General features: G+C 40.6%; 2 protein-coding genes across 2 annotated transcripts; both read left to right on the top strand.

Annotated features, from left to right (window-relative positions):
• Nucleotides 1-575: 575 nt before the first annotated feature.
• Nucleotides 576-13147, top strand: CHRNB4 (cholinergic receptor nicotinic beta 4 subunit; the record flags this gene model as incomplete). Its single annotated transcript, XM_082290938.1, has 6 exons — nucleotides 576-679; nucleotides 5314-5459; nucleotides 7233-7277; nucleotides 7403-7512; nucleotides 10002-10974; nucleotides 13007-13147. Exons 1-6 carry the CDS (start codon nucleotides 634-636, stop codon nucleotides 13145-13147), a joined length of 1461 nt encoding a protein of 486 aa, XP_082147064.1. The 5' UTR covers nucleotides 576-633.
• Nucleotides 13148-18574: 5427 nt separating this feature from the next.
• Nucleotides 18575-25759, top strand: CHRNA3 (cholinergic receptor nicotinic alpha 3 subunit; the record flags this gene model as incomplete). Its single annotated transcript, XM_082290939.1, has 6 exons — nucleotides 18575-18683; nucleotides 20582-20721; nucleotides 20789-20833; nucleotides 21973-22082; nucleotides 23155-24166; nucleotides 25631-25759. The coding sequence occupies exons 1-6, from the start codon at nucleotides 18629-18631 to the stop codon at nucleotides 25757-25759; spliced, it is 1491 nt and encodes a 496-aa protein (XP_082147065.1). The 5' UTR covers nucleotides 18575-18628.
• Nucleotides 25760-26674: the final 915 nt, after the last annotated feature.

Below are 26674 nucleotides of genomic sequence, written 5' to 3'. Positions count from 1 at the left end.
ATCAGATGCTAATGACAACAAATTTTCTGTTCCTCTCTTGGTGCTCCCAAAAATTTTTTGGAGCTCTAGTTTAAAGAGATCACATGTGTGGGCCTTGGAGTGCAAAAGGGTTGGCAGTAGGTAATAAACTTTCTCTCTTGACACAGAAAATAACCCTCTGCTGGGGCTATAATTTACTGACACTAAGAGGTTTTATGGCACGAAATTATAACCAGCTCTTCCCACACAGCTATTCCCACCCATTGCACTCATTAATCAGAAAGCTTTTTAAATGTTATCTAGTAGCAAGAATTAAGCAGTTGTCTCTCGCACATCATGTCCCTTAGCTTGCTCTTTCATTTCCTCTTTTTCAACATTATCACATTATGTTCCCTCTTCTTATTTGCTCTTCCTCTTTGCAAAGCTCTTTAAACAGCTGCAAAGGGGGAGGGACCACTATGCTCACGAAAATTCCACTTTGCAGAACGCTTCTGTCAGGTCCTACTGTCTGTCTCTTTCCAGGCATTTCATACCTCCAAGATTCAGGTTTGCTTTTACATCTCTTCCCTGTGCATCCCTGAAAACAGAGCCTATTGCCAGCTGTCTAAGCTGAAGAACAGTAATCCACCTCTCCTTGTTACTGCCAGGAGGAAAATGTACACCCTCGTTCTCTTTGTAGTGGGCTCCTTTTGTCTGAACGGTAAGTGACCTTTTCTTTCACATACAGTTTCAGAACAGTGAGAGCTTTTGGGGGTAGGAGGTAGGACAGTGACATGAGCTCGCAGACAATTTGTAACCATCACCTCAGGAGGTTGCTGACTTTAAGAGGATGTATAAAATTGATTATTTTAGTGTTGTTTTGAGCTTGTTTGATATCAGCAAATGCAATACAATGGATAGGGACAGACAGTTAAGTTGGATATAAAATTACATAACTGTAGGAGATGACAGTGATAATCACTAAATAATATCCCTTTAGATGCTCCCAGGATCATCTGTGATAGGAAAAGCAGATATTGTGCTGAAGGTGAAAAAATGAACCATGACGTGATCCATAAAATAAGACAGATCTCATCCCTCCACCATTATTTGCTCAAGTTCCTATATTTTGCAAAGTTCATACTTCCTAATTTTTTTAATTAGAGTGTAAACAGTTTAAATTAAGTTGTCACATGTAAATATATGCTACAAAAAGCAAACGTACTTCAGGAACATTTCCTTCAGTCTGTCAGGATTTCTTGGATATGTTTTAGCCAACATGAACAGCCTGACAGCAGCATGAAATAGTGCATTTACCATGGGAGCTTCTTCCCATGGAGAGGCTCCACTGAAGTGTTCTGAGAGAAACTGGCTGAAATTGAACCAAGACAAGATCACACATATCCCATTATCACATATTTCCCATTATTATCTCACACTTGTTTTGTTTCTTCAGTCTCTGAAAGGGAACTTTAAAAAACATCTGCTTTGTAACAAAAGAAGAGTGAAGGCCCACTTTAGATTTTTAAATTATACACTTCTAAACTCCTGAGTATTTCCTTTTTTATTTGCATTAATTGCAATGTAAAAATTAAGTCTTTAAAATACAATAAATTCACTGCTAGTTCCATTGGAAAAATAAGCATTCCAAATCAGCATGTGTTGTTCTAAAAAGTTATGAAAATCTTTTTGCTTGAGAGTATGTTGAGAATTAACAACATCATGAAGTAAATTCAGAGAAGATAACGGGACTGTTTCATTGCTGCTTCTCATTTGCTCTTTGCTAATTACAGATGGGAATTTGGTATGTCACTTATTTGTGAGAGAGTAAAGAACTAAAATGATAACACATGCTCCAATGTTACTTCTAAACAAATACTCTTTCAACGCTTATCACAATAACTAAATTAAGGGAAACACAGAAAATATGCCTTATGTTAAATTTTGAAATGTAGACAGTGATAACAGTGGACTTGCCTGTATCTCTCAGCATTGCTCCTTATTCTTTTCTGTGGGAATCGCTCTTAACAAATTTGTCATTACACTGAAAACAAACAGCATAAGGCAGCATGTCTAGTTATTTCATTTTATGTATTTAAATTAGACTATGTAAAAAGGAAAGTCTCCACAGGGGAGTGAATGAAATCTGTGGTTTAGTTTCTTCTGCTGTGGAATTGGAAGCATCTTGGTGCAATTTTTTTTTTAATGCTTATACTCCCACAGAGAAAACAAACTTACTGAGGAATGTGTACTGCAAGTTATGTGGCAATTGCTCTCTTTTTCAAGGAGCAGATGTGTAGCATGTTCAGTGAAGCTAAAATAATTCCCCCAGCTCAGGATCCACCCCGATGGGCTTTATTTATTACTGCTTTCCATACACAAAAATACTCCACCCCCAAATTAGGACTGCTTGATCATTGTTGTAAAAATCATTTGTCTAAAAGCATCAGTCTACCCTCTGCAACATCTCTGCTATTACTGATTACTGCTATTTGATAAAAAAACAGTTTGTGGGGGAAACTGCTCTTCATTTCTTCCAACTCTGAGAGGAAAAAGAGAAGTTTCAAAGGCCTGGCAACTGACACACAGTGCATGTAAAGATGAAACTGGATGCCTGGTAATTTTGTTCTCATTAGGTGCCATCTGATTTATATGCAGATTGTTAATGGAAAGTAGACTATAAAAATTATACAAGAATCACTCATTTTTCCCCAGTATTTACAGAGATTGGTTTTAACAAGTTTTAAGGCAGTGCAGGGCTGACATCTAGTGGTGTATGATACAGGCTTCTGAGTGAGGTGACAGAGTGGCCCCTTTGAGCTTTATTTCTGATTATTAAGTTACGAAGGCTGGGATGGAATGGCAGTTTTTTAAAGGATTATCCCTAGTGAAGGAATGCCTTCACTAAGAACAGGTAATAATTTCTCAAACGGATTCATTGTTGAATAAATACTTCTTATAATTAAAGTCATGGCTTGTCATTAATCTGCATAAAGTTTATAAAAGCACTTGGAACTCTGAGCTGTTCTCATCAGACATGCAGACCCCACAGTATGTTTCGATTTGCAGACCAGACGACTGTGATTGCTAAACATGGGTTTCAGAGTAAAAACTAATTACAAATCCAGAATTAGCTTTCTGCAAATATTCTGCAGTTCCGACTTCTTACTCCCTGTTTAGCAAATACTCTCTGTGCTGGAATATTCACAGACAAAGGTAGCAGCGCAGTGAAAATACAGTTAACAATTCAAACAAGAACTTACCATCTTTGCTAACAGCATTCAGTGACCACTAAATGAAACAAACCAACTGACAATTTATTTATATTAGAATTATAGCCATCTTATATATGCAACAGTGGGAATGTCTACTAAAAAACTACTACAAACAAACCCAACAGAAAACTCCACCAAACCACATAATAAAATAACTTCAACCAGGGTTCTCTCTTTAACTACCACAGGACTTCTAACCTATCCTTATAACCACAAAAAGATTCATTCCTAGAATGTGGCCCACTTCACAGTATCAAATTTAGCTTTTCCTTGATTGCTATACACAAAAAACCACCCCAGAATCTGAAGCTTAGCAAGACTCAGCACAGCTCTGGCTTGATAAGCTTTTGATTAGGCACCTTGCATTGAGAACAAATGTAATATTAAAATATCACACGGTATAGGGCTTTTATAATGACTTGCAGGGAGGTATAAAGCAAGTGTGAATCTAAAAACACACTGACCCAACAAACACAGATACATTCATCCTAATTTGTTTTCCCAAATGCCTTGGAAAGTATTTGAAAAGCCTATTCTGAAGAACAATGTTATATTCAGTAATTGTGAAAAAAATTGGGCTACCAGGCCACAGCACATCCTGGTCTTACAAGAATTAAATCAGGCCTGGTGTTTACCTCAACCTTTCCACAGAGCTTGAGTAAAAGTTGTTCTTAGATGTGAAATCTCTGTTTGATAATCTTTCCTCTTACCTCACTCCACTTTCTCACTGGATCAGAAACAAGAAGGTCTTAGGGTAATTCTTTAACCTGAGTTGGATTCAGAAGAATTTCAGGTTTCAAGAGAGACTTGTTCAGCTAGCAGCTTACAGCCCAGTTCACAAGGAAACTTGGCACCTTCCACAAACTTTGGCTGCTTATTTGATCCTGGCCTTTTGATGTCTGCCTTTCCCCAGATTTCATGCATATGCTACAACATAAAAAAAACCCAGAATAAATTAATGCACCACAAATTTAAAATACTTGCATGGCCAATGTTTTTTTACTGTGTGGAACTGCTCTGGGAAGTAATGAAGCAAGTATGCTGTAAGGACACTACCCTCATTTCTGCAATATCTAGAGTTGAATTAGGTGAGCTGAATTAGGTGACCTTTTCTACAGAAGAATCATTCTATCAATTGCATTGGAACCTGCTTTCACTAACACTGTAATTTCATCAGCATCACAACACAGAACTGCCCGACACACAGCACAATGTCTCTGGGTCAGTTCTGTTGGCAGGATGTTACCGGGACCTTGCTCATCAGTATTATCAGGTGGTCAACAGTGGTTTGAAAAGTCCACTGGGATGACTTTAAAAAGCACACAAAGAACATGAGAACAAAATGAACTACCCTGGGGTTGTGCCAGAAGCTGTTCTGCTCCATGGGGAATGATCAGGCTTGTTTGATAGTAACCTGTAGATACTATATTTTGTAGTCACTGGACTCCAGCTTTGGCAATCAAAGATTTACAGTATTTGTGCTAGGCCACAAATCAGGTTTTACTTCCACATAAAATAAGGCTAACATACTGACTTAGGTTTTCAAATTTTGAAACAGAAACATCACTAGCTACCAGAGAGTCCTCAGTCATTAAAAAATCCTTTATGACTCCTACAGCTTATCCCCTGGTTTTCTCTACATAAATCAGAGTCTTTAAATTTGTATGTGTACCTGCAACTCTTTCTCCTACGGCACTAAAGAGAGAAGTCACAGCTGGACCCCCTGCCTTTGGATCATAGAATAATTCTTCACTTGCTATTAAGAGGGTGGTTTGCTCCCAGTTTCTAAGTGTAATCCCAAAAGTATCTATAAATTTTAGTTTCACATTTTATTGCAAAAAGCCCCCAAAGGGTTCTGATTGATCTGCTTTCATCTGTGCTCTGTGAAAGACAGTCAACTTCAGCAGAGCAGATATTGGTGCAAGCAGCATATCCTCCTGTTCACACAAGCCTACAGTCTTTAGAAAATCAAAAGCTGTCATTATTTCCCAAAGATGATCTGATGCACAGATATTCTGTGATCCCTACACCATGTCACTTTAGTCTCCCTTCCATAATCCTGTTTTGTGATGCTTTACAGGAAGCATAGCAGCAGATGCTGAAGAAAAACTAATGAACCACCTACTGAGTCCTGACAGATACAATAAGTTAATTCGACCAGCTGTCAACTCCTCCCAGCTGGTATCTATAGAACTGCAGGTTTCCCTGGCACAGCTCATCAGTGTGGTAAGTTAAAATTAGGCTATGCCTTTAAATTCAATACTGCCTGCACAGCACTCTAAGTAAAAGTGATATTAGTATTGCTACATCTCTGTTCGTTTCTCATTTGTGTAATACTATTAATAGGCAGAGCCCATACATGCAATTTACTGGTTTTATACCTCACAATGGAGCTACAACAGGGAAATCAGTCTATGCCTAACATTGAAGGACAGGACCATATCTTCATCCAATAAAATTCCATCTAGCTAAAATTCAAAATCATTCCACTGATTTCAGTACAGCTACTCTAAGTTATCCCAGGTCAGGACCTATCCTGGACTGTGCAGACCAGCAATGTGCACTCCATCCACCATCAGTGGAATGCTAATCCATTTTCTTCTGACGTGGTTCAATGGCCTGAAAATAAGCTACAAAGCCAGATTCAAATCACATGACATATCAGGCATATCAACAAAGAACAGTGGAATGTTGTAAAGAAAAACACACATTAGTTCTGGCTGGAATAGGTTAACATGGTTAAAACAATCCTCATGTAAGCAACTCCTCATATTCAATAAAATTATTTCAATGGGTCTGAAAGACATTTTCACCCACAAGATTAGCATATGTTTGACAGTTATTCCAAGGTATAAACACATCATTGCTAGGAGAGGTTAACAACAGCAATGGGAACGAGAGCCAGCACGTAAGCAGGAATAATTTTCTCCACTGGGGCTTTCAAGTCACTCCCTGGATGACAAAGAAGATACAGATGACTGCCTCCCTGTCAGATTTTGTGTAAGGGCTAGTGACTGGACTGCTGCAAACTTTTAGAGACATAGAGAATTTATGCTCTGAAATTCAAGAGGAAATGAGAGAGACTTTGGATGGAATGAAAGGGAAACTGTACAAACAATTGAGGTTTCATACACACATGCAGACTGGATATAATATATATAGATACACATGGATGTATATACATATACATACAGGATTTAATGCCATGTATACCAGATGACTCGAGTTCAAGTGCTCTCTCTCTCCTGGGGAACTCCACCTGGACACAGACATGCCTCCCTACGTCCTGCACTACCACCACGAGCACAGTGTCCCCCCCAGACTGCAGATTCTGGGCATAAAAAGGGAGACGTCTTGCCCTAGAGGCCCCAGTGATCAACAGCCTAGAAAAGGTAGATGAATGGGCAGGGATCGAGAATAGCACAGCTCAGCCCCTATCCCTCTATAGCCTCACTCTTCAAGCAGAACACAAAATTAGGCATCTTGTAGGCTCTAACAATCTTAAGCATCTTCAGGATCAGAGAATTAACTCATTTTCCCGCAGAAATACTCCTGACAGATCTTCTGCAGGGAGGTTTCTCTTCTGGACTGCTGTCCAGAGACAGTAGTTCATGAAGCAGAGCCTGCCAGCTGAAAGATTACATGGCAAACCTTACACCAACCTCACACAACCTCCTGTAGGCCTCCTTAATGGTCAAATGTCCCTTCTGTTTCAAATCAAAGGTGGAGAAGTGGGGTGGGGGGAGGAAATCAAGCCTGGCAAGAATCATACTCACTCTTCCCATAACTGTTCTTATTAAAAGGCATTAGGAATTCTACATTTATGGGATTACTATTTGTCATCAGTATGTGTACAAGACTGGCCATCTTCCTCAGAGAAATGTCTGTCTTGAACTACACTAGACAAAATCATGTTCAAAAACCCACTGAATAAATCTTATTACTGCAATAAAGTAAAACATTTTAGAGGCCAATTTTTGTCTCTGTTTTTCCCTGCAGAATGAACGGGAGCAGATCATGACTACAAACGTCTGGCTGAACCAGGTAACAAACCCACAGAGAAACGGCTCTTGCAAACCACAAATGCGACTGCTTTCACTTCATCAAATGATTGTTTTGTTAGTGCTGGTCAGGACACTCCCATCACTACTGTACAATTCTTCTCTTAGGAGTGGATTGATTATCGGCTGGCTTGGAAGCCCTCTGACTATGAAGGAATAAATAAGCTGAGAATACCTGCAAAACACATCTGGTTGCCAGACATTGTGCTTTACAATAAGTAAGTAAAATGGGTATAGTTTATGCAGACAATGAACAAAATTTTAACCAAGGTACAAGCATCAGAAACAATGAAGTAGGTCTGGTAAAATTTTAAAACTGAATTTTGTATCTTTTAGATAGTTTCAAGTGTATCTGACTGGGCTACTGGGCTCAAAGATAGTTTTAGTAAAATCAGTGCTCTGGTTAAAGAAATTCTGGTAGAGCTGGAAGATGTCTGCAGTGTGAATGGTTACAGCAGAGGATCCATGACAAGGCTCACAACTGAGACAGATTTATATGAAAATAGACTGTATGGAAAGAATGGATTGTAGGTATAACTGCAGTTGCAAGAAGACATCTGGAATCCTATCAGACATCTTAGGGTCTGAGATAAGAGTTTTGTCTCCTTTCCCCACTCCTTTTTCTACCACAGACCCCAGGACATAAATCTGTTACAAAGTTCACACATACCATAACTCCAAGAGGTCATATTCATGCAGAAAGCCAAATTATATTCTATTTTCATAAAGCATTGAAAAAATCCATTATATGAATACATAATAAATCTGTCAACACTTGACCACGTTGCTTTATAGTACTGAGAAAAATAAAAACTTGATGACAGATCATACCTCAGTTCCTCTTTCAAACAAATAAATGCTAACTGACAATCTTGTTTCGCTTTGGTTTAAGTCTCTGGCAAAACCTTGAAGTGGATGATAAACAGGGTTCTTTTGAAAAATTATCAAAATTTATACTTTTATGATACTTTGAAAACCAATGAATTCATGAACACATGATGATTTATGAACATATACAGATGGGAAGCTCAGGAAGTTTATATACAACTGAGTTAAGTCCTTGGAATCATACTACTGGAAATCAGATTTGATGCACCTTTAAAACTAGTGTATTAGTCACAAAATAATTCAGTCAGTGGATTAGGATGTACTCTGCCTGCTCTAAGCTTGTTCTGGTAAATTGTGCCTCTGCCCTCTGCTTCTTTTTGCTACTGGCCAAGTAATACCATTTAATGGTTTGTAAGAACAGAAATAGTTTCAAAAGGTTTCTTAAATGTACAGGAACAAGCCCCACCGTGTTGATTTCTATGTTAGTACAAAGCTTCAATTAAATTTTAGCTAAAGGACAGCTCCATGTCATTTACTGCTGCTGGAGCAGAGTTTCACAGGCATCAGTCAGTTCAAGCTGCTCAGGAAAACACAAAGCAGATCCCCACGTGCACAGCTCTGTCTGTGGTCTGTGCAGAGGGCTCTGAGACTGCAGCCCAGCCTTTTCCCACAACTGAGACAGGGCAGCCAGCACTAGAACCCACATATTCCCAGCCCAGGAGTCTGCCCAGCACATGGTATTGCACGATGGCAAAGCTAACTCAGGGAGCACAGATATGTGAGAACTAAGATACAATTAATTTCTCAAAAAAATAGCTGTTTTATTGCAATGAACTAACAACCCCTATTAGTGGATGTAGCCACTCACTTCTCCATCTGGTTGTTTCACTGTCTGCATGAATTAGCTCCAAAGATCTCATCTCAGTGCCAGGGACTCATTGCTTCACCCAGGTGAGCCCTTTCTAGAGCCAAACCTAACTGATTCAGGCACATGTGCCAAGCTTTAGATATTTGTAGGATTTCCCTGCTTAGAAAAAAAATCACCCTTAGCACTGAAATAACTATTTTCCACTACGTCTTGTCAACAAACAAGAATACTACCACAGGATACTTACTGGCTTAAACAGCCCCACCTTGTTTGACCAGAATATTGAGCAGGAGAAGATACTATTGACTGATAATGATCTTCTCCCTGAGTTAAAGGGCCCATCACAATGTAGAAGACTCCCTTGGTGGAAGCTCAGCAGTTGGAAGAGATACAAAGCCAAGATTATTTGTGGGCACTAAGAATGCTGTGGCTTGTCTGTTCTGGTTTTGTAATAAGTAAACATTAACTGGAGTGATGCAATAAATTATAACCAATATAATTACATTTCCTCTGCCTACACTCTCCCTGCATTTCTAACTAATGCTGCTCATCCTTATTTCCTTGTCCAAGTCATTTAGGAGTGTTGCTCTGTGTTCTTAGCAGTGGCTGTGTTCCAGATCAAAGGTACCTCCATTTTCACATGGGACGATCTCACTCTTGCTCAGCCTTCAGAGATGTAGTAAGCTTTAATTACTTGAGCAAACAGTTACAAAACACATTGATGAAACAGAGGTGTGTATTTGGTTTTTAATAATAATTTTATAATTTTTTTTCTCTAAGTATTGGACCAAAAATCAACTCTCTGACTGGGAGAAATGCATACATTGATCTCCCTATCAAGTCATAGCTCTCTACAACATGGATTTCAAAACAAAAATATTACTAAACTTTGATTCTTGGACCAACTGAGGCCCACAACACCAAGAATATCAAACCTTTTCTGTTTTCAACTGTATTTTTCCTCCTAATATTTTATCACCTTCTCTCCCTTCTCTTCTCTCCTCTCCTTAGTGCGGATGGCACATACGAAGTCTCACTGTACACAAATGCCATTGTAAAGAACAATGGAAGCATTCGCTGGTTGCCACCAGCCATTTACAAGAGTGCCTGCAAGATTGAGGTGAAGCATTTCCCATTTGACCAACAAAACTGCACACTGAAGTTCCGATCCTGGACATATGACCACACAGAAATTGATATGGTGCTTAAGACTTCCATGGCAAGCATGGACGACTTCACGCCAAGTGGAGAGTGGGACATTGTAGCACTCCCAGGAAGAAGGACTGTAAATCCTCTGGACCCCAATTATGTTGATGTGACATACGATTTCATTATTAAAAGGAAACCACTTTTTTATACCATTAATCTTATCATTCCCTGTGTGCTAATTACATCCTTAGCCATCCTGGTATTCTACTTGCCTTCAGACTGTGGTGAAAAAATGACCTTATGCATATCTGTGTTGCTTGCCTTGACTGTGTTCTTGCTGCTGATCTCCAAAATTGTCCCTCCAACATCTCTAGATGTTCCACTGATTGGGAAGTATCTCATGTTTACAATGGTGCTGGTGACCTTCTCAATAGTTACCAGTGTCTGTGTGCTCAATGTCCACCACAGATCTCCAAGTACTCACACTATGCCCCCCTGGGTAAAGCTGGTTTTCCTTGAAAGACTCCCAGCCTATCTGTTCATGAAGCGCCCAGAAAATAATTCTCCCCGGCAGAAGCCGTGCAACTGCAAAAAGACAAAAGCAGAGAATCCTTGTATGGAGCCATCTGACTTCTACAAGAACTCTACCTATTTTTTGAATACAGCCTCTGCCAAAAGATATGATATGAAAGTCTCTGAGACACTTGACAATGTCAGCAGTCATCGAGATTTTAGGTTAAGAACAGGTGCAAAATTTTCTCCGGAAGTGCAAGAAGCAATTGATGGAGTCAGTTTTATAGCAGAGCACATGAAAAGCGATGACAACGACCAGAGTGTAAGTAAAACTGAGAAATCCCTGTCCTTCCAAACTTCATCTCCTGCCCTCCTCTGTAACATGCTATTCCTCAGAAAGCATATTTGACCTATTGTCAAATTTTAGAGAGATTCTAGGTATAGCTCATAAGAGGAAATAATTTATGCCATTAAAAGAACTTAATGAACAGCAATTTGGTAACTGCAAACACTCACCTGATAAATAACATGGCTATTTCTACAAAAGGAGTTTGCTGATTGCCCAGTAAGTCATGAAACACTCTAAAAAGCTTTGTTGTCACATTCAAGTGGTGATTGGCAGGGGAAGAAAACAATATTCAGTTCCAGGTTAGAAATAGAATATTTTTCACCACTGTGAATCAGTAAGACTGTGATTCGACCCGTGGCCAGGCCAAGTTAACCAGAAACAATGTACCTGCAGCTCAAGCATTTATTTACCTAACTGAGCACCACAGGAGGATTTAGTAAAATTGGTAGAAGGCCTTTGCAGACAGCCTTTCTGGGCTAAGACAACTGTCTGTATATGGCAAACACAATGGGTAGGATTAAAAACCTCAGCAGAGCTGACACTTCTTTCATTTGAGTTAAACCAGATTAATTACTGGTTAGGAGAAGTACTTTATTTAAGCAGTGCTGCTGCTGCTCTATTCCCCCGCCCTACTCACAGGCCACTAGCTAGCACAATTGAGCTGATATAAACACTCTGTGAATAATGCTTGGAAAACATAGGGGTTTTTTTTAGACAAGCACTCACGGTTGGGAAAAATCATCCTCATACCTACCATTGTCCCCTCTCTAACCCACACCCCAGTGAGACTCCAGGTTCTCTATTCCTGTTGTGCTTCCCCTCCCTCAGCCAAGCAGATTAAATAAAGTCTGGTTTCTGATCTTGCAGAAGTCCCTAGAGGAGCATGCTGCTGAGTAGTTCATGTTTTCTATTAACTGAAATTACTGTCAATATAAATAAAGAAGTTCAGCTATTAACATTAGACATGAGCTTGTAAACACTGAAGCTGACTGAACAGAAGCCGACTTCATAGTGTAGGAAAAGGTCTTCTAATAGCTCAGAAATTCTTGCAGGAATGTGTTGCACACTAAATGATCTACAAAGCTTTAACTTGATAGTGAGAACAATTTTCAAGAGCATTTTATATATTTAAAATCCACGTAATGCTTTTCACATAGGGTCCTCTGATATTTTACATAATTTTTCTAGATTCATAACTTTATTCTCTGCTTCCTTCCCTCATCACAATGGTCTGATAACAACTGCTCATGTACATGGTCTGGCTGCAGAAGTATTCAATTCCCATTAGCAGTGGTGGGAATTAAAAGTGTGCACTGAAGGAAAAATATGTAATATTCTAATATCAGACATGATTCAACTGACAAGGATGATAAAGTCACTGATGTGAGGACATCCCATCTGTAACTAGAATCAATGAGAGAGGAAAAATTATTCCTGAGATGCAAATGAAAATTGATATATTTCCCCTTTACAATAATAGCCCAATTAGTCACTTCAGTCTGAGACAGAATCTAAGGCCATGACTTTTACAGACAACATATGCAAGGCAAAAAGGGATTTTAATAAAAGCAATAGTATTAATATGCATTAAACCCCATGAATAAGATGACTGCTGATAAGAAAAGAACTCTGAAGCTAACCTTAACAGCAGTAAACACCATCTATTTTTGCTCACTGAGATTAATAGCATTTACAAACTAAAATTAAAGAAAAATAATTCCCTAATTGGATTATACTGTGGGTCCTTTGGGGCTGGTACCACACCAGGCAGCCACACTCAGTATCTGATGTATCCAAGAACGCTAAAAAAGATTTACTGTATTTTTCTCCACTGCTCAGAAGGGTTGTAGGAAAAAAATCCCTTACCAAGCCTAAAGTCAGTTTATTCCCTGAACCTTGAGATTTGTTTCCTTTTATTTTCATAAACAGAAACTCAGCACTAGCACGAGGAAGACCAAAAGAATATGACAAATTGCTAATATCTTTAATTGGCTTTTTCTTCCAGGTCATTGAAGATTGGAAGTATGTTGCCATGGTAGTGGACAGGCTGTTTCTCTGGATATTTGTCCTTGTTTGTGTCCTGGGGACTGTTGGATTATTTCTGCAACCACTTTTTCAAAACCATACTGCTGCCATAAACCCTTAGTTGTTATTTAAAACTGTCAATACTTACACAGATATTTGGTCTCATTCTGCTCTCAGTTCCCCTCTGTTAAATCCACAGAGGTGCCAAGTGAGTTGCACTTACATCCCTTAGAGTACAGAAAAGGAAAATAGAACTTGACTTATTGGAATAGGAAAAAAAAGCAAAACAAACACAAAACTATTTTTTTTCCAGTGAGTCTAGTACTTCTGGTGATATCTTGCCCTTTTTTCAATTATTTGAAGTCTGAACATTACAGTGAAAGATTTTTTCTGTACAAGGTGTCATCCTGGCATAATCATCATCCTATTATTATTATTATTATTATTATTAATTTTACATATATTGCCTTAGGAAGAATATTTTCTTTCCTTAGAATACTGCAATTTCTCTATTACAAAGTAAGTACTGCTGTGAAATTTATTTCCTTCAAATGCATCAAAACTATTTGTGTCTGATTTATAAAGAGCTTTGCAAGTGGGTTTGATACTTAAATCCAAACTGAGAAACAGAAACACTTCTGAGGTAACCTCTGAAAGGTTTGTCACCTCACCATCTCTGGTAGCTGATGGATCAACAAAGGCCAAATTAATGTATGATAACCAAACATGTATATAATACTCTGTTTGATGATGAAATATAAATAAAACATTACATTTTCCTTTATATAGATTTAGTCCTCACATTTCCTGCAAGTTTAACAGCTCATGTAGTTGGGGCACAAACACACTTTAATGAGTCTAAGGCTAAGAGTACAGGAGAGCAGTGGGAGAAGACAACGGTGAAATGCAGCAAGAATGAGAAGACACCTGAGAACACACAGACCTGCATGTTTTTCTGGGGAGATTTTAATGTGGATTTAAGTATAACCCACAACAAATCAGCTAGGGAAGCACGTAGAGTCTTAAAGTCTTTGGCAAAGGACAGATTGAGGCCCTAGACCTCTGTCACAGGACAATCCCACCACAGTTTGTTCCACATAACCTGCAAAAAGAGAAGTGGGCCCCTGGCACTTTTTGAGTTAAACCAGTCTCAGTTTTTCCTTAGGGTGCTGTCAGGACATACAACAATTGTACCACCATTAGTAAGTACAACTAACGTTGGTGAACAAACTGTTAAAATCCACTGCTACTTGCGAAAGGGATTTGAGGCTCACCTGTCCGGGGGGATAAGTTGACACCTAAATCTGTGTTCTTCAACAAGCCACAGCTGAAGACAGTTCCAGCTCTAGTTACCTTCATCAAGACCAAGCTACATTTCCACCTAGATTGCCATTCCCCAGGCAGGCCCAGGTAAATACATAGATTTAGATGTGCCAAAACATCTGCATCCACACCTTTTCAGTTGTTCAGAGTAGCTACAGGACTGCATTCACTCCCTCCCAGCCTGTGGCTGAACTCCCCTGCACCAGTGGCACACACACCCTTCCCTGAGTCATGGGAGGGCTCCCTGAGGGCCTGAGCACTTCAGCAGGGCCTGGTGCCCAGCAGTGTGGGAAGGAGATGGGGGAAAAGTATCACAAATGGGGTAGGTGAGGCTGTCTTCAGCCCCATGTTAGAAGAAGGAAGGGTTGTGACACTGTCATCCTCCCTTCCATTCCCCTTCCTCTAAGCACTGTAACTGTGTCCCTCAGGAAGGGCAGGGAGGTGATGGATACCTGTAGGACTGGTCCACTGATGCAGGTACACCCTGGGATCGCCATATCCTCCTTTCACAGAGAGGGCAGGCTGCTGGCCATTTCCCCAAATATTAACTACTCTGGACACTCCCATGGTGAGCAGTGGGTGGTGTAAAGTTTAGGTGGGTCAAACGGGCTTTCCCCACCTTAAATGTTTCCTTCTCCTTTTCAGACCCAGAGAGCAGAGCTACTCTGCAGGCAACTGAAAAAACAGCTGTGAGGTGAGATGGGGGCACAGACAGGCCCTGGCAGCAGAGGAGTGCTTTAACCATGCAGGGAGATGCTGCTGTATGTTAGGTTATATCCCAACCACAGGTGCACACACTGCCCCAGCTGCTGAACAGCTCTTTCTGCTTACAGAGAAGGCACAGGGAAGCCAGAGCAGCTGCCAGCGCTGCGCAGGCAGTGTAAAAGTGAAGCCCCTTTAAATATCAAAATAACCCTGAACAGGGAATCTGAAAGAGGCAATGCAGACTTAAAAACTGTGAGAGCTGCTGCACACTCCTTCAGGGCAGGAGGGACAGGGACTCACCCAGCCAAGGATGCAGCAAGGCAGCTGCAGTCCCCGTGACTGACACGGGCCTGTGCAGAGCAGAGACCCCTCTTTACTGTTTTCACCCAACATCAACAGGACTTAGGGCTCTGTCCCCCTCTTACCCTCATTACTCTTCCACCCTTCTCCTTCTTATCCTTCCCCTCACTGCCTGAATGCAAACGTAATGAGGCCTCAGGTGCTCCCGCCTCAGAATTGGCCTTATCTTTATGAGCAGTAAAGACTGATAATGCTTGGCTCTGTAACTGCAGCCTTCAGCTGAATTATCCTCAGCATGGACAAAAGTTTTAGAAAGGATTTGGCAGCTCAGCTAGCAGCTAACACAGAGTACAGGCAGATGAAGGCCTCAGACTTGACAAACCCAGAAAAAGCTTTCAAGAGGCACATCACTGGCCCCAGGGAGATCCCTGCAGAACCAGAGCTCCTCATCCAGGAAATGGTGGGTTCTGGTGCTTTCCATACAGTGTGGCGGCCTTATTCCTTTTTTAATCTTGAGTGAAACAATATACTCTTTCCTTGTTATGTTCTTGGAAACTACCACTGTATCTTTAACATTTCCAGAAATAATTTAATCCATAGCAAACTTCAGAATGAAAAATTTCACCCGAAGTCCTAAAATTCTGAAAAATCTGACCTCCTAAAACTGCACTTTCCAAGTCGCAAATGCTATTTTTGGCTAACCCTCAGCAGCTCCACCTACATAATACATAGAACTGCTCCCAGTTTCACCTGTCAAAGAATTACAAGGTTTTCTGCTTTGATTTTTTGGGCAAATTTTTAAAACTAAAAGACTAGAGAAAAGGAATTATCAAAAATGTTGTCTTCCAGGCAAACATGAATGTGACAATGTCCCAGCTCATTGAACAAAATAAACTTCAACATTTCTACTTTTCAGGGGTTTTACCATAATGCTTTCCATTAAAACAAAAAACTGGATATTCAAAATGTATTTTACACTAAAATTGCTTTTCAGTGGTAGCATGCAACCAGTCTTTGCTTCCCTACCAGTGAGGAAAAGCCTCTGTTTGGTCTCTGTCCATTCCCTACCATTACAAAACTCTTTAATCCGGACCCATCTTGCCTTCCATCAGAACACATAGAAATGCCAACACCACCACTCACATGCACCACCTGCACCCAGCTGAGTTTACTGGGGACTGTTTCTGCACCCCTGCAGCCACAGCAAATTGGGAACAACTGGGAGCATCAATACCCCAGACAAAGATGGGAAAATTTTCTTTTCTTCATCTCCTGAGTTGATTAAGATTTGATCTTAACAAATCTTAACAAAGTGAAACCCCTCTAATAGCAGTGCGTTTATTAAAGAACAAAGGCTGCATATTTTGTTACTGCAGATCTTCTTGGGTAGATCAGCTTCTCCCTACCCATACAAATTCTTCTTCTCTGTAGTTCTGCAGTGCAGTCATGGTGACGTGTTCTCATCACATCACCCTCTCCAGCCATAAAAATAATCCTACCACAATTCTGAGCTGATTTCACCAGGAGATCCAGTATGGGATGTTAGAAACAAAATATCTGTGCCATACAAACACGACTTAAAATTTCAGTAACCAAGCAAATTAAGCTAAAATACCTATATCTCTTGATGCTATGGCTCTCTGCTTCCTCTGCAAATCAGATGTTTCCAAATTATTCAGGTTAAGCATTGACTTCTGGGGAACACAGATTATGATCTGATCTTTGAAGCTTGAACTCATTTCTAGTTGGGATTAAAAAGAAAAAACAAAATTCTCAGTTATAATGCTGCTTATAGCAAGGAGACAGAAAGGGAAAACATTTAGTCTCAATGCCCTGGAAATGCAAAACCAAAAGTATCCACAAAGGGTTAAGCTAAAAGACCAAGCAGCCAAGTTCTCTGGAAAAAGAAGAAATAAAATCAAATGGACAGTAAAGCCTATTTCCTCCAAGCTAATAGAATTACAGAAATTATCATAAGAGCATGTGTCTGGGGACAAAGTGAATGATGCTCTGAGAAACAGGGCTAACAGGATAAACAAGCTCTGTGCCAAGAACTGAACCCAGTCTGATGCTCTTTCTCCCACTGCTACCTCTTAACACAGTACCATAGGGGGTCACTGCTTATCCTTCCCTAAGGGCAGGCAATGAAGCACCTATTGGTGCTGTCCTACAGGGCTTCCTTCTCATCTGTTCTAAAAATGAGGGTAGATTCCCATATTTTTCTCTCCCTCCTTCCTCCTTTTACACAGATGTGTGCAACGACCACTGCATGAGCTTGCAACACCCAGTCATTCCAGATGGGGAGGGGAGTGCAAAAGGTGACATGTAAGTTAACAAGGAAGCCTGGGACACGCCTCACTTTGCAAATCATGATTTTATGGTTGAATTTCAAACAACTCCTCCTTCTTTCCAGTGTCCTTCCCCATGAACAATTAGGTTTTGTGGGATCATGTTGGGATCCTGTGCTCATATTCCCCTTCTCAAATGTCACCTTTCTAATCTACAAAAGTAGGAATGGTCCAAAGACAGTTATTCTCAAGGGTTTGGTCAAGTTTGATTACCATTCAAAGCCCCAGATTCTTGCCAGATCCCAGCTGCTATGTTTACCACTCTGGGCTCAGATCCCACCAACAGTTGTACATGCCTTTAATTACTCCTTGGGAATAGCACATCCTTTTTACATGGTCAAGCACCCAGCACACGCTCTTGCAAGATGAGACACAAGCAGGAAAAAAGCCTCAACATTAACAGCATAATTGGAAATTCAGGTCCCATGATCTCAGTTCACTGCTAAATCAAGCATCCCTAACGTCAATAGTCATTTCAGTACAATTCAATTACAAGATTTGTATTAATTAAACTTCCCCTAGTAGATTGGCATGAGCTTCTGATAGATAAGAATTCTGTATAGCAGCTGGCTGGAAAACTCCTCAGCATTGTCAGATTACCAGGCTCATTTATGCACCATTTTAAGGAATCTTGCCTACTATCTGTGCCAGAAGACTGCTCTTTGCCTACAATAACATCTGTTTTTCCTGCACTTTATTTGCCATTTCCAAAGCTCTGACAGCCTGGGTAGCTTGAAAGGGGGCAGCACAGCAAACCTAATGGGATCTCAGTGCGCAGAGCTGTGCTCAGGGTCCTGCCGGCTGCTGCTTGCAGGCATTTCACGCATCGGAGGAGCGCAGCTCGCCCCGCTCCCTGTGTTCGTACAGTCCTGGCAGTGAAGCTCATCCTCAACAGCCCCTGTCCACAGGCAGTAATTCATAAGACCATGGAGAGCCTGAACACTCTCCTTCTAACTGCTGCTGTTTGCTTTCTCTGTCAAGGTGAGTGATCCTTAATTTGTTATTCTTTGATGGTGAAGGGAGGGTTGAAAAGGGGAGCAGGAGATAGCTTTGGTGCAAATTATTTTTAAGAAGTGCAGAAGCACTCTCCAGCCTAAGGGGCAAATGGACAGAATCGTGGTACAGCTCTTTCTGTTACATAGTTTGTTGTTCAGTGGGGGTTTTTTTAAGTTTATCCTTGCAAAGTAGTTAGGTAGTCCTGATTAAAGATACCAAACAGGACACATAAAGCCATGTTAACATGAAGAAATAGCACCTTATACATAAAGGTGTGGTTTCATATATTGCAGAAAAGACAAGAAAGTGACAACATTAAAGAGCTTTAAGTATGTGCTGCAAACAGCATGTCTTCTCTCTGCAGATATGGAAAGCACGAGATATTTAAATGAAAAACCACATAAATGCACTTCTCTAGAGACAGTGGATGCTAGATTTAATTAGAGTGCTGGTGACATGTAAAAAGGCTGGCAATTTGGGATTGACTATAATAGTGTTAACATCTAGATTTAAAATTATTTATCTAAAAGATTGAAGGGTATTTATTCCAGGAAATCTCAATCTATGAGGTAGAAGATATCAACAAATAGTACAAGCAAGACTGGCAGTTAAAAATGTTCATTTTTTAGTTAGCAAGCCAGCTTGAATGATTTCACTAATCTGAAAACAAAATTGCACTCCAAGGGAACAAGAGAAGGCACAAGGGGTAAAAACCAATCAAACAACACCAAACCAAAGACCTTTTAGCTGAACAGTTTCACATGAGGGGAACCCTCTTGTCTTAGGGAGAGGTGAGGTCTCACAGATTCGAAAGCAACACCTGCTTGGTGCAATCTGTCACCTGCAGATACTTCTGCCTCCCCCCTCTTTCTCTACTAAAAAACAACTGGCAAAAAATAAACATGTCCTTGCAAATATTCATATTTCCATTTCAAAGGAACTGTAGAATATGTTCAACAGACTTCAGTTTGTGACTTTGCCAAATTTGCATAGTGCTATCCATTAATGACAAAACCTTTTTTGGTTTTTCAGTTGGAATTCATGAGGATGTGTAGTTCAGAAGAGAGTTTGAGATAGCTCTCTAAAAATAAAAAGGCCACTGGCTTCTAATAGTGTCAGGATGGTTATTGCCTAGTTTGATAGTAAAATAGTAGTGTAAAATACAAGCTCTCACAGCTCATCCTGAAACAGGTGAAGTACCTTGTTAAGAATTTCAGCTTGCAGCTTTTTTGTTGGCCACAGAGTACGATGAACTGCACTTATGACTGGCAAAAGGACAATAGGAATCTACTATAAATAAAAACTACTTAGAATAATAAAGGGGTAGTTAGCACATTTCTTTGAGTGTGCTGAAAAGTCTGTGAATGTAACAGTTAATCAAATTTTAATCTTTTTTCTTTTTTTATATTTTAAGAAGCAGGCTGTTATCCTCACCGTAATCATGCAGTCATGACTCAGACTAGAAAGCAGACTTTTCCTGGGACTCTTCCTAATGCAAGGCGTTCTGACCCCTTACCAGAGGCCTGGTCTGTTGGGTTATACTTTCCCTTTCCTCTGTTCCACAGCCCTGTGGCCTTGCCAGGTCTGGGGGATTGGGACTGTGAGGGAAAACGGTTTTTGCAGCCCTAGTTCTTCAGTAATTCCCCAAAACTATTTTTTTAACTCACTTTGCAGACGTGTGTTAGGAAACCTCTGTCATAGCATTACCTTTCACTGCTTTTCTTCTCGCAGCCCAAGCGAATGTCCCCCATGGCACACTACTCCCCGCTTAGGTGAGGCTGGGGCTCTGCCCAGCGCACAGGGATGCTGGGCAGTCAGTTCAGTAGCGGGGCGGCCCTGCTCCTCACGGGGCTGGCCCGGCGCTCACCCCGTGCCCTCCGCAGGCTGCGGCGGCTCCGAGGCCGAGCACCGGCTCTACGCGGCCCTCTTCGAGAGCTACAACCAGTTCGTGCGCCCCGTCAAGAACGTCTCGGACCCCGTCATCATCCAGTTCGAGGTGTCCATGTCGCAGCTGGTGAAGGTGGTGAGTACAGCCCCGCCGGCCGCCGCGGCAGGGCCGGCACATCTCCCGACACACCTCTCTTTTCCAGGACGAAGTCAACCAGATAATGGAAACCAACTTGTGGCTGAAGCACGTAAGTAGCGCTCAGTGACAGCGCAGACGGCACCGACTCACTTCCCCTCCAGCGCGGGAGTGTTCCCCGCTCCACCGGGGCGACCCGGGGCGGGAGGACCCGCCTGCCCAGCGAGGCGTCTGCGGGCTCCAGCAGCACCGGGGTCGCGGGGGCGGCGCCAGGCTCGGGTCCCTCGGGGCACAGACGCATCCCGGGAGAGAATCCCAGGAGAGCATCCCTGGCTCTCCCGCTCCGTGCCGGCGGCGCCGCCCGAGCCCTTCCCCGGCGCGCTGCTGCCCCCCAGCGGCCGCCGCACCGCCCGGCGAGAGGGGACGGGAAGGGACGGGACAGGAGCGGAGGAAGGCACGGGACAGGAGCGGAGGAAGGCTGCTACACTTACTGCAGTCGCTAAATACGAGATTTTTTCTCTGGAGACTCCCAAACGCGCTGCCTTGGCAGACACCAACACAAGGGAAGCAGCTCGGCATGGAGGTCCCCGCACAGCGCCACTTGGTGCTGGTTAGCTCCCGTAAAGTGAGAACGAACCAAAAATGTGTACTTCACGTTAAAATGGCTTTTAAAAATGCAGTTAATAACTTTTGCAGTCGGCTTAGTAACCAATTTAGTTCCCACCTTCACCTTGATATTCAACCTCGTTAAAATGGGGTTTAACAAGTCCTAGCGACAAAGGCTGTTACCTGAGCCGTAACACCCTGGAGCTCTCTCTGACCCATCTACCCAAGGTCCCTCGACTGATGCTCACAAATTGCTCCACAGCCTCCAGGAATCTCTTTTCACTGTCCCACAGATACCTGGTTTTTTGAGATCAAAGTTATTATTACTCTCTTTTCAGAGAGTGTGGGACTGTATCTTAGTCCCTCTTTCACCTTGTTCCAGCTACTGAGTAGACATTCTGGGACAGTCACATATATTTAAGTCATATATGCATATGACCAACAAGGTCTAGCTATCTAGGCCCACCTAAAATCTGCACATGAAAAAACACCACACATATGTGTTTGTTAAAGAAACATCTAAACACTGTAGTATCCAAAATAAATCAACCGTGGAAGTGATATGACAGCACTCAGTTCAGATCTAGTCCACTGAATTTCAGTTTCTTCACAAACCTAACATAGACTCATTTCTACCATAATTAGATCTGGAATGATTACAAGCTTCGGTGGAATCCAGCAGACTATGGAGGTGCTGAATTCATCCGAGTTCCATCTGGCCAGATCTGGAAACCAGATATTGTTTTATATAACAAGTAAGGCTCTTGCATATTTAACTTCTTAGTTCAGGGAGAGGGGTTGATGTTACCAGTTCTAAAAAAAATCAGCAGCAAGTTCACAGAATGCACTGAAAAGCTGCTTTTCAACACACCTGTGTCCTGCATCCCCCCACTGCTGTTCTCACCTTCATGCCAGCCACATCAGCACCACTGGGCAGGAATCAGCTCTAACCTGGAGCTGCAAGTGAGCAGGCAAAAGTGAACTTGGCTTTTCCCCTTCACAAGCCCCTGTGAATCACAACTTTAACTGAAAGAAATGCAAATTCTAGCTTTTTAGCAGTTAAATTCACAATCTGACACCTTTTACTTTAGATGTCAGTTTCTGAGACTGTGAAGAGCCAAACTATAACTAAATGGATCTGTAAGAAAGCAATTCTCAATGAAATGGACTCAGCTACAAGATCCAAAACTCAGGTCTATGGAGCAACAGTGATGACACTCCTTTTCTAACTGGGGCCTTAACATTTCAAATTACCCTTTAATTTTACTTTTTCATTTACTCAAGTGGATCATACAAGATAGCAAAGTGGGACTTAAAAAAACCTCTTAGAAAATACACTCATTATGCAAAGATAGACCCCAAACCTAATCCCTCTTTCCACAGTTACTACCTGCACTGTCCACAGAAGAGGTGGAAGTATCAGTAAAATTCTTATCATCCCTTGAGTTCTGATGGGCTTGATCAATCTAGATATAGAATAGAATGAAATAGTTCAGTTGGCAGGGGCCTACAACACTCATCTAGTCAGACTGCCATTTGCAATCTGTTATTTGCCATTTTGAATATTGATTGCACCAAGCCATGCTATTAATTAAGAGAGAGTATTTCCTTCCAACTCCTCCCTGGTGAGTTTATAGAGCTTTTGTTTCAGTTTAACTGTGCAAATTTATGACAGTCACTGACTCAGTCTTGCATTAGCAACTGAGCTCCAAGTAAACAAGTAATTGCTGACTTCCCCAAAATAAAGAGTTAATGTATATGATCTGAATGTATGGAACTACCTGGTGTAGATCATTCTAATTTTTGTTATTTTTACTTGCTTTACAGTGCAGTTGGGGATTTCCAGGTTGATGACAAGACAAAGGCCCTTTTAAAATACACGGGTGATGTGACCTGGATACCTCCAGCTATATTTAAAAGTTCATGTAAAATAGATGTAACCTACTTCCCATTTGATTATCAGAACTGCACCATGAAGTTTGGTTCCTGGTCTTACGACAAAGCCAAAATTGACTTAGTTTTAATTGGCTCTACAATGAACCTGAAAGATTACTGGGAGAGTGGAGAATGGGCTATAATTAAAGCTCCAGGGTATAAACACGACATCAAATACAATTGTTGCGAAGAGATATATCCAGACATCACATACTCTCTTTACATTAGGCGTTTACCTTTATTTTACACTATCAATATGATTATTCCCTGCCTGCTGATTTCTTTCCTGACTGTATTAGTTTTTTATTTGCCCTCAGACTGTGGTGAGAAGGTGACACTCTGCATATCAGTTCTTCTCTCTTTAACAGTGTTCCTTCTTGTTATCACAGAAACCATACCTTCTACTTCCCTGGTAATTCCCCTTATTGGGGAATACCTCCTTTTCACCATGATATTTGTAACTCTATCAATTGTCATAACAGTATTTGTACTAAATGTGCACTACAGAACACCCAAGACACACACAATGCCCGTGTGGGTGAGAACCATTTTCTTGAACTTACTTCCCCGGATCATGTTCATGACAAGGCCTGCCAGTGATGAAGAGAATAATCAGAAGCCAAAACCATTATTCACTTCTGAGTTTTCAAACTTAAATTACATCAACGGTTCTGAAACCAAATGCTGTAAAGATGGCTTTGTATGTCAAGATACGGCATGTAGCTGCTGTCAGTACCAGCGCACGAAGTTCTCGGATTTCAGTGGCAATCTCACGAGAAGTTCAAGCTCTGAGTCTGTAGATCCTATGCTTTCATTCTCAGTTCTGTCACCAGAAATGAGAGATGCTATTGAAAGTGTGAAATACATTGCAGAAAATATGAAAATGCAGAATGAAGCAAAAGAGGTAAGAACATATTTTACTGTTACTCAAACTGCAGATACCTTTTGCCATTAGTGTGTTTGGTAAGAAAAAGATCTCAAACAAACAGACAAAAAAGATAACAGAGACCATTATTTTATGCAAGTAAATTACACAAGCTGTATTACAAGTATGTGCAGTTTTGAACTTACATAATTGAGAAGCAGCTCTGCTGCACAATGATCTCTTTTATTCACAATATGTACTGAGTGAGGCATGTTAAGGCAACCACTGCTAGGGGAACATACGAGACCACCCATCCCACAAGAGTTGAAGTTAGGATTTTCCAAGTTATAATCTTAATAGTGGAATTTGCTGACCCTATGGCCTTTAGAAAGTTACATTCTTCCTCCCACAGCTTACCATCAACAACAGAAATGTAAGAGTGAATGTCCCTCACAGTGATGATGGTGCTCATTCTGTTGCTGCTGCAGAGTAAAGTGCTGTAGCTAAATGAGGCAACTACTGCGAGACAGGGACCGGCATCTTTCACAAAGCTGCATCTTAACACAATAAAGGAGAAAAAAAAACTAAAATTTTTTTCTATTATATTCCTCAAACATACTATGAGCAGTAGCCACACCATCACAATTATCACAGAATTTAAATCCCCACACTCTGGCACTTCATTCTAACTTCACTTTGTTTATACTGAAATCAGAACTCTATTTAGTTTAGTTGGTACAGAAAATACAGGGTTGCTTTGGGTTTTTAAGTTTCCCTTAACAAACAAGTTCTAAGCTAAAAAGAACAAATTTTAAAAACAACAAATGCATTATTCATTTCTTATCATTCTTGAAGAAAACAAAAAAAAATTGAATTGTAATCTCAATAGTAACTAAAATGATCACCAAGTTACTATTAATATATAACATATAGAATACTTCAGTGTCACTCTTGCTAGAACATTCACTGTAAAAAAAAGAAAATTAGAAAAATCTGTTGTTTTTTGAAACTTGGTTCCCTTTTTACATGAAAGGGACAGAGATGAATTTTGCATTATGCATGAAAACAGTCAAATTTCAGTACTACGTAATTAACGTACCAAATAATTATATACCAATTAATTTTTGCTTTTTACATACTACCTAAAGACCAGCAGGAGCAGTCTGTTTCAGTAACATTTTCTGGACAAACCTGTTCATCTAAGAATCTAAAGCTTTACACTTTCATCTTTGAATGAGAAGTTGTATCTCCTCAAGTCCAGTGTCTTGGTGATCAACCTTTTGGATTTGAAGCAGCAGCTTTTGGCTTTGCTCCAAAGAGGATATGCAAATAAAGCTTCTTCAAAATGAATTAATTTGTCAGTGAAAACAGATGTGTAAGTTGTGTATACATAAAGATATCTACATACAGAAGAAAGTGCACTTCCTATATGAAATGGTATTATTGCTAATGCAACTTATTCACCTAATAAACATGTCAACTTGCTATTTTTTTTTTTTCCAGATTCAGGATGATTGGAAATATGTTGCCATGGTAATTGATCGTATTTTTCTATGGGTTTTCATCCTGGTATGTATTCTAGGAACAGCAGGATTGTTTTTACAACCTTTGATGGCTGGAGATGAAATGTAAAGATTAAATAAAACATTGTGAAATCAAATAAAACTGCCAACCAACTCTGCATCCCCCTCCCAGCACCTCATGTCTCTTCCATGTGTAGTAGAACAAGGATCTCTCTTGGCTTAAACTTTGCTTGACCAAGGCAGCTTTGTTCAGAATGCAGAAAAAGAAATTATTCTGAACCTTTATGACAGCGAATCTCAAAGTAATACGAGCTATGCTTTACAGCTACTTCTCTCAATAACTGGAAAAGATGGAAGCAGTGTGTTAAACTTCAAAGGAATTATTTAAGAAGGGGTTAATAAAGAAATGGAAAATTACATGAATATTTGGAAAGTCAAGATGGGTTGAATGCTTTGGCCTACTAGGTTTGTTTCCTAGTCTGGTGCCAAGCCTCTTCAGACCATGACAGGATCTTCTGGAAGGAGTTCATAGTGAGTTCCATGAATACCCTCATGAGGATGGAATGGTGGAAAGCACAAGTACCAAACTGCTGGAATGCAGACATTGCCACCTGCTGTACAAACTGACCCACACAGTGTCAAGAAAGGACCGAGAAGTTTATCACAAAAGGAAAACAAATAGGTGAATAATAGATGACGGTTATAAAGCAGTCATAAAGTAAACTCTCTGTATCCCCAGAATGCAATGTATGTGAAGGCCATCAGAAAAAAAAGCTGCTCAAACCTAATGATGTTTAGAATTCTGTACAAGTGAAACACACACTAAGACAGTCTGCAAGTGATGCAAAGGATCACAATGCTCTGATTGGATAGTTTGGATACAGAGGCATCCTGCTATAGCAAAGTGTTTTATGCCAAGGGAAGGCAGGTAGACAAAATAGTCCTGTAAAGTGTGCTAAAATTGTTGCTTAGGCATACTTTTTTTTTTTTTTCATCAGTAACTGCAGATTATTTAAGAGCATGA

The sequence above is a fragment of the Coloeus monedula genome (genome assembly GCF_965178545.1).
Source record: "Coloeus monedula genome assembly, chromosome: 14".
NCBI lineage: Eukaryota > Metazoa > Chordata > Aves > Passeriformes > Corvidae > Coloeus > Coloeus monedula.
This window is presented reverse-complemented; position numbering and strand designations above follow the sequence as displayed.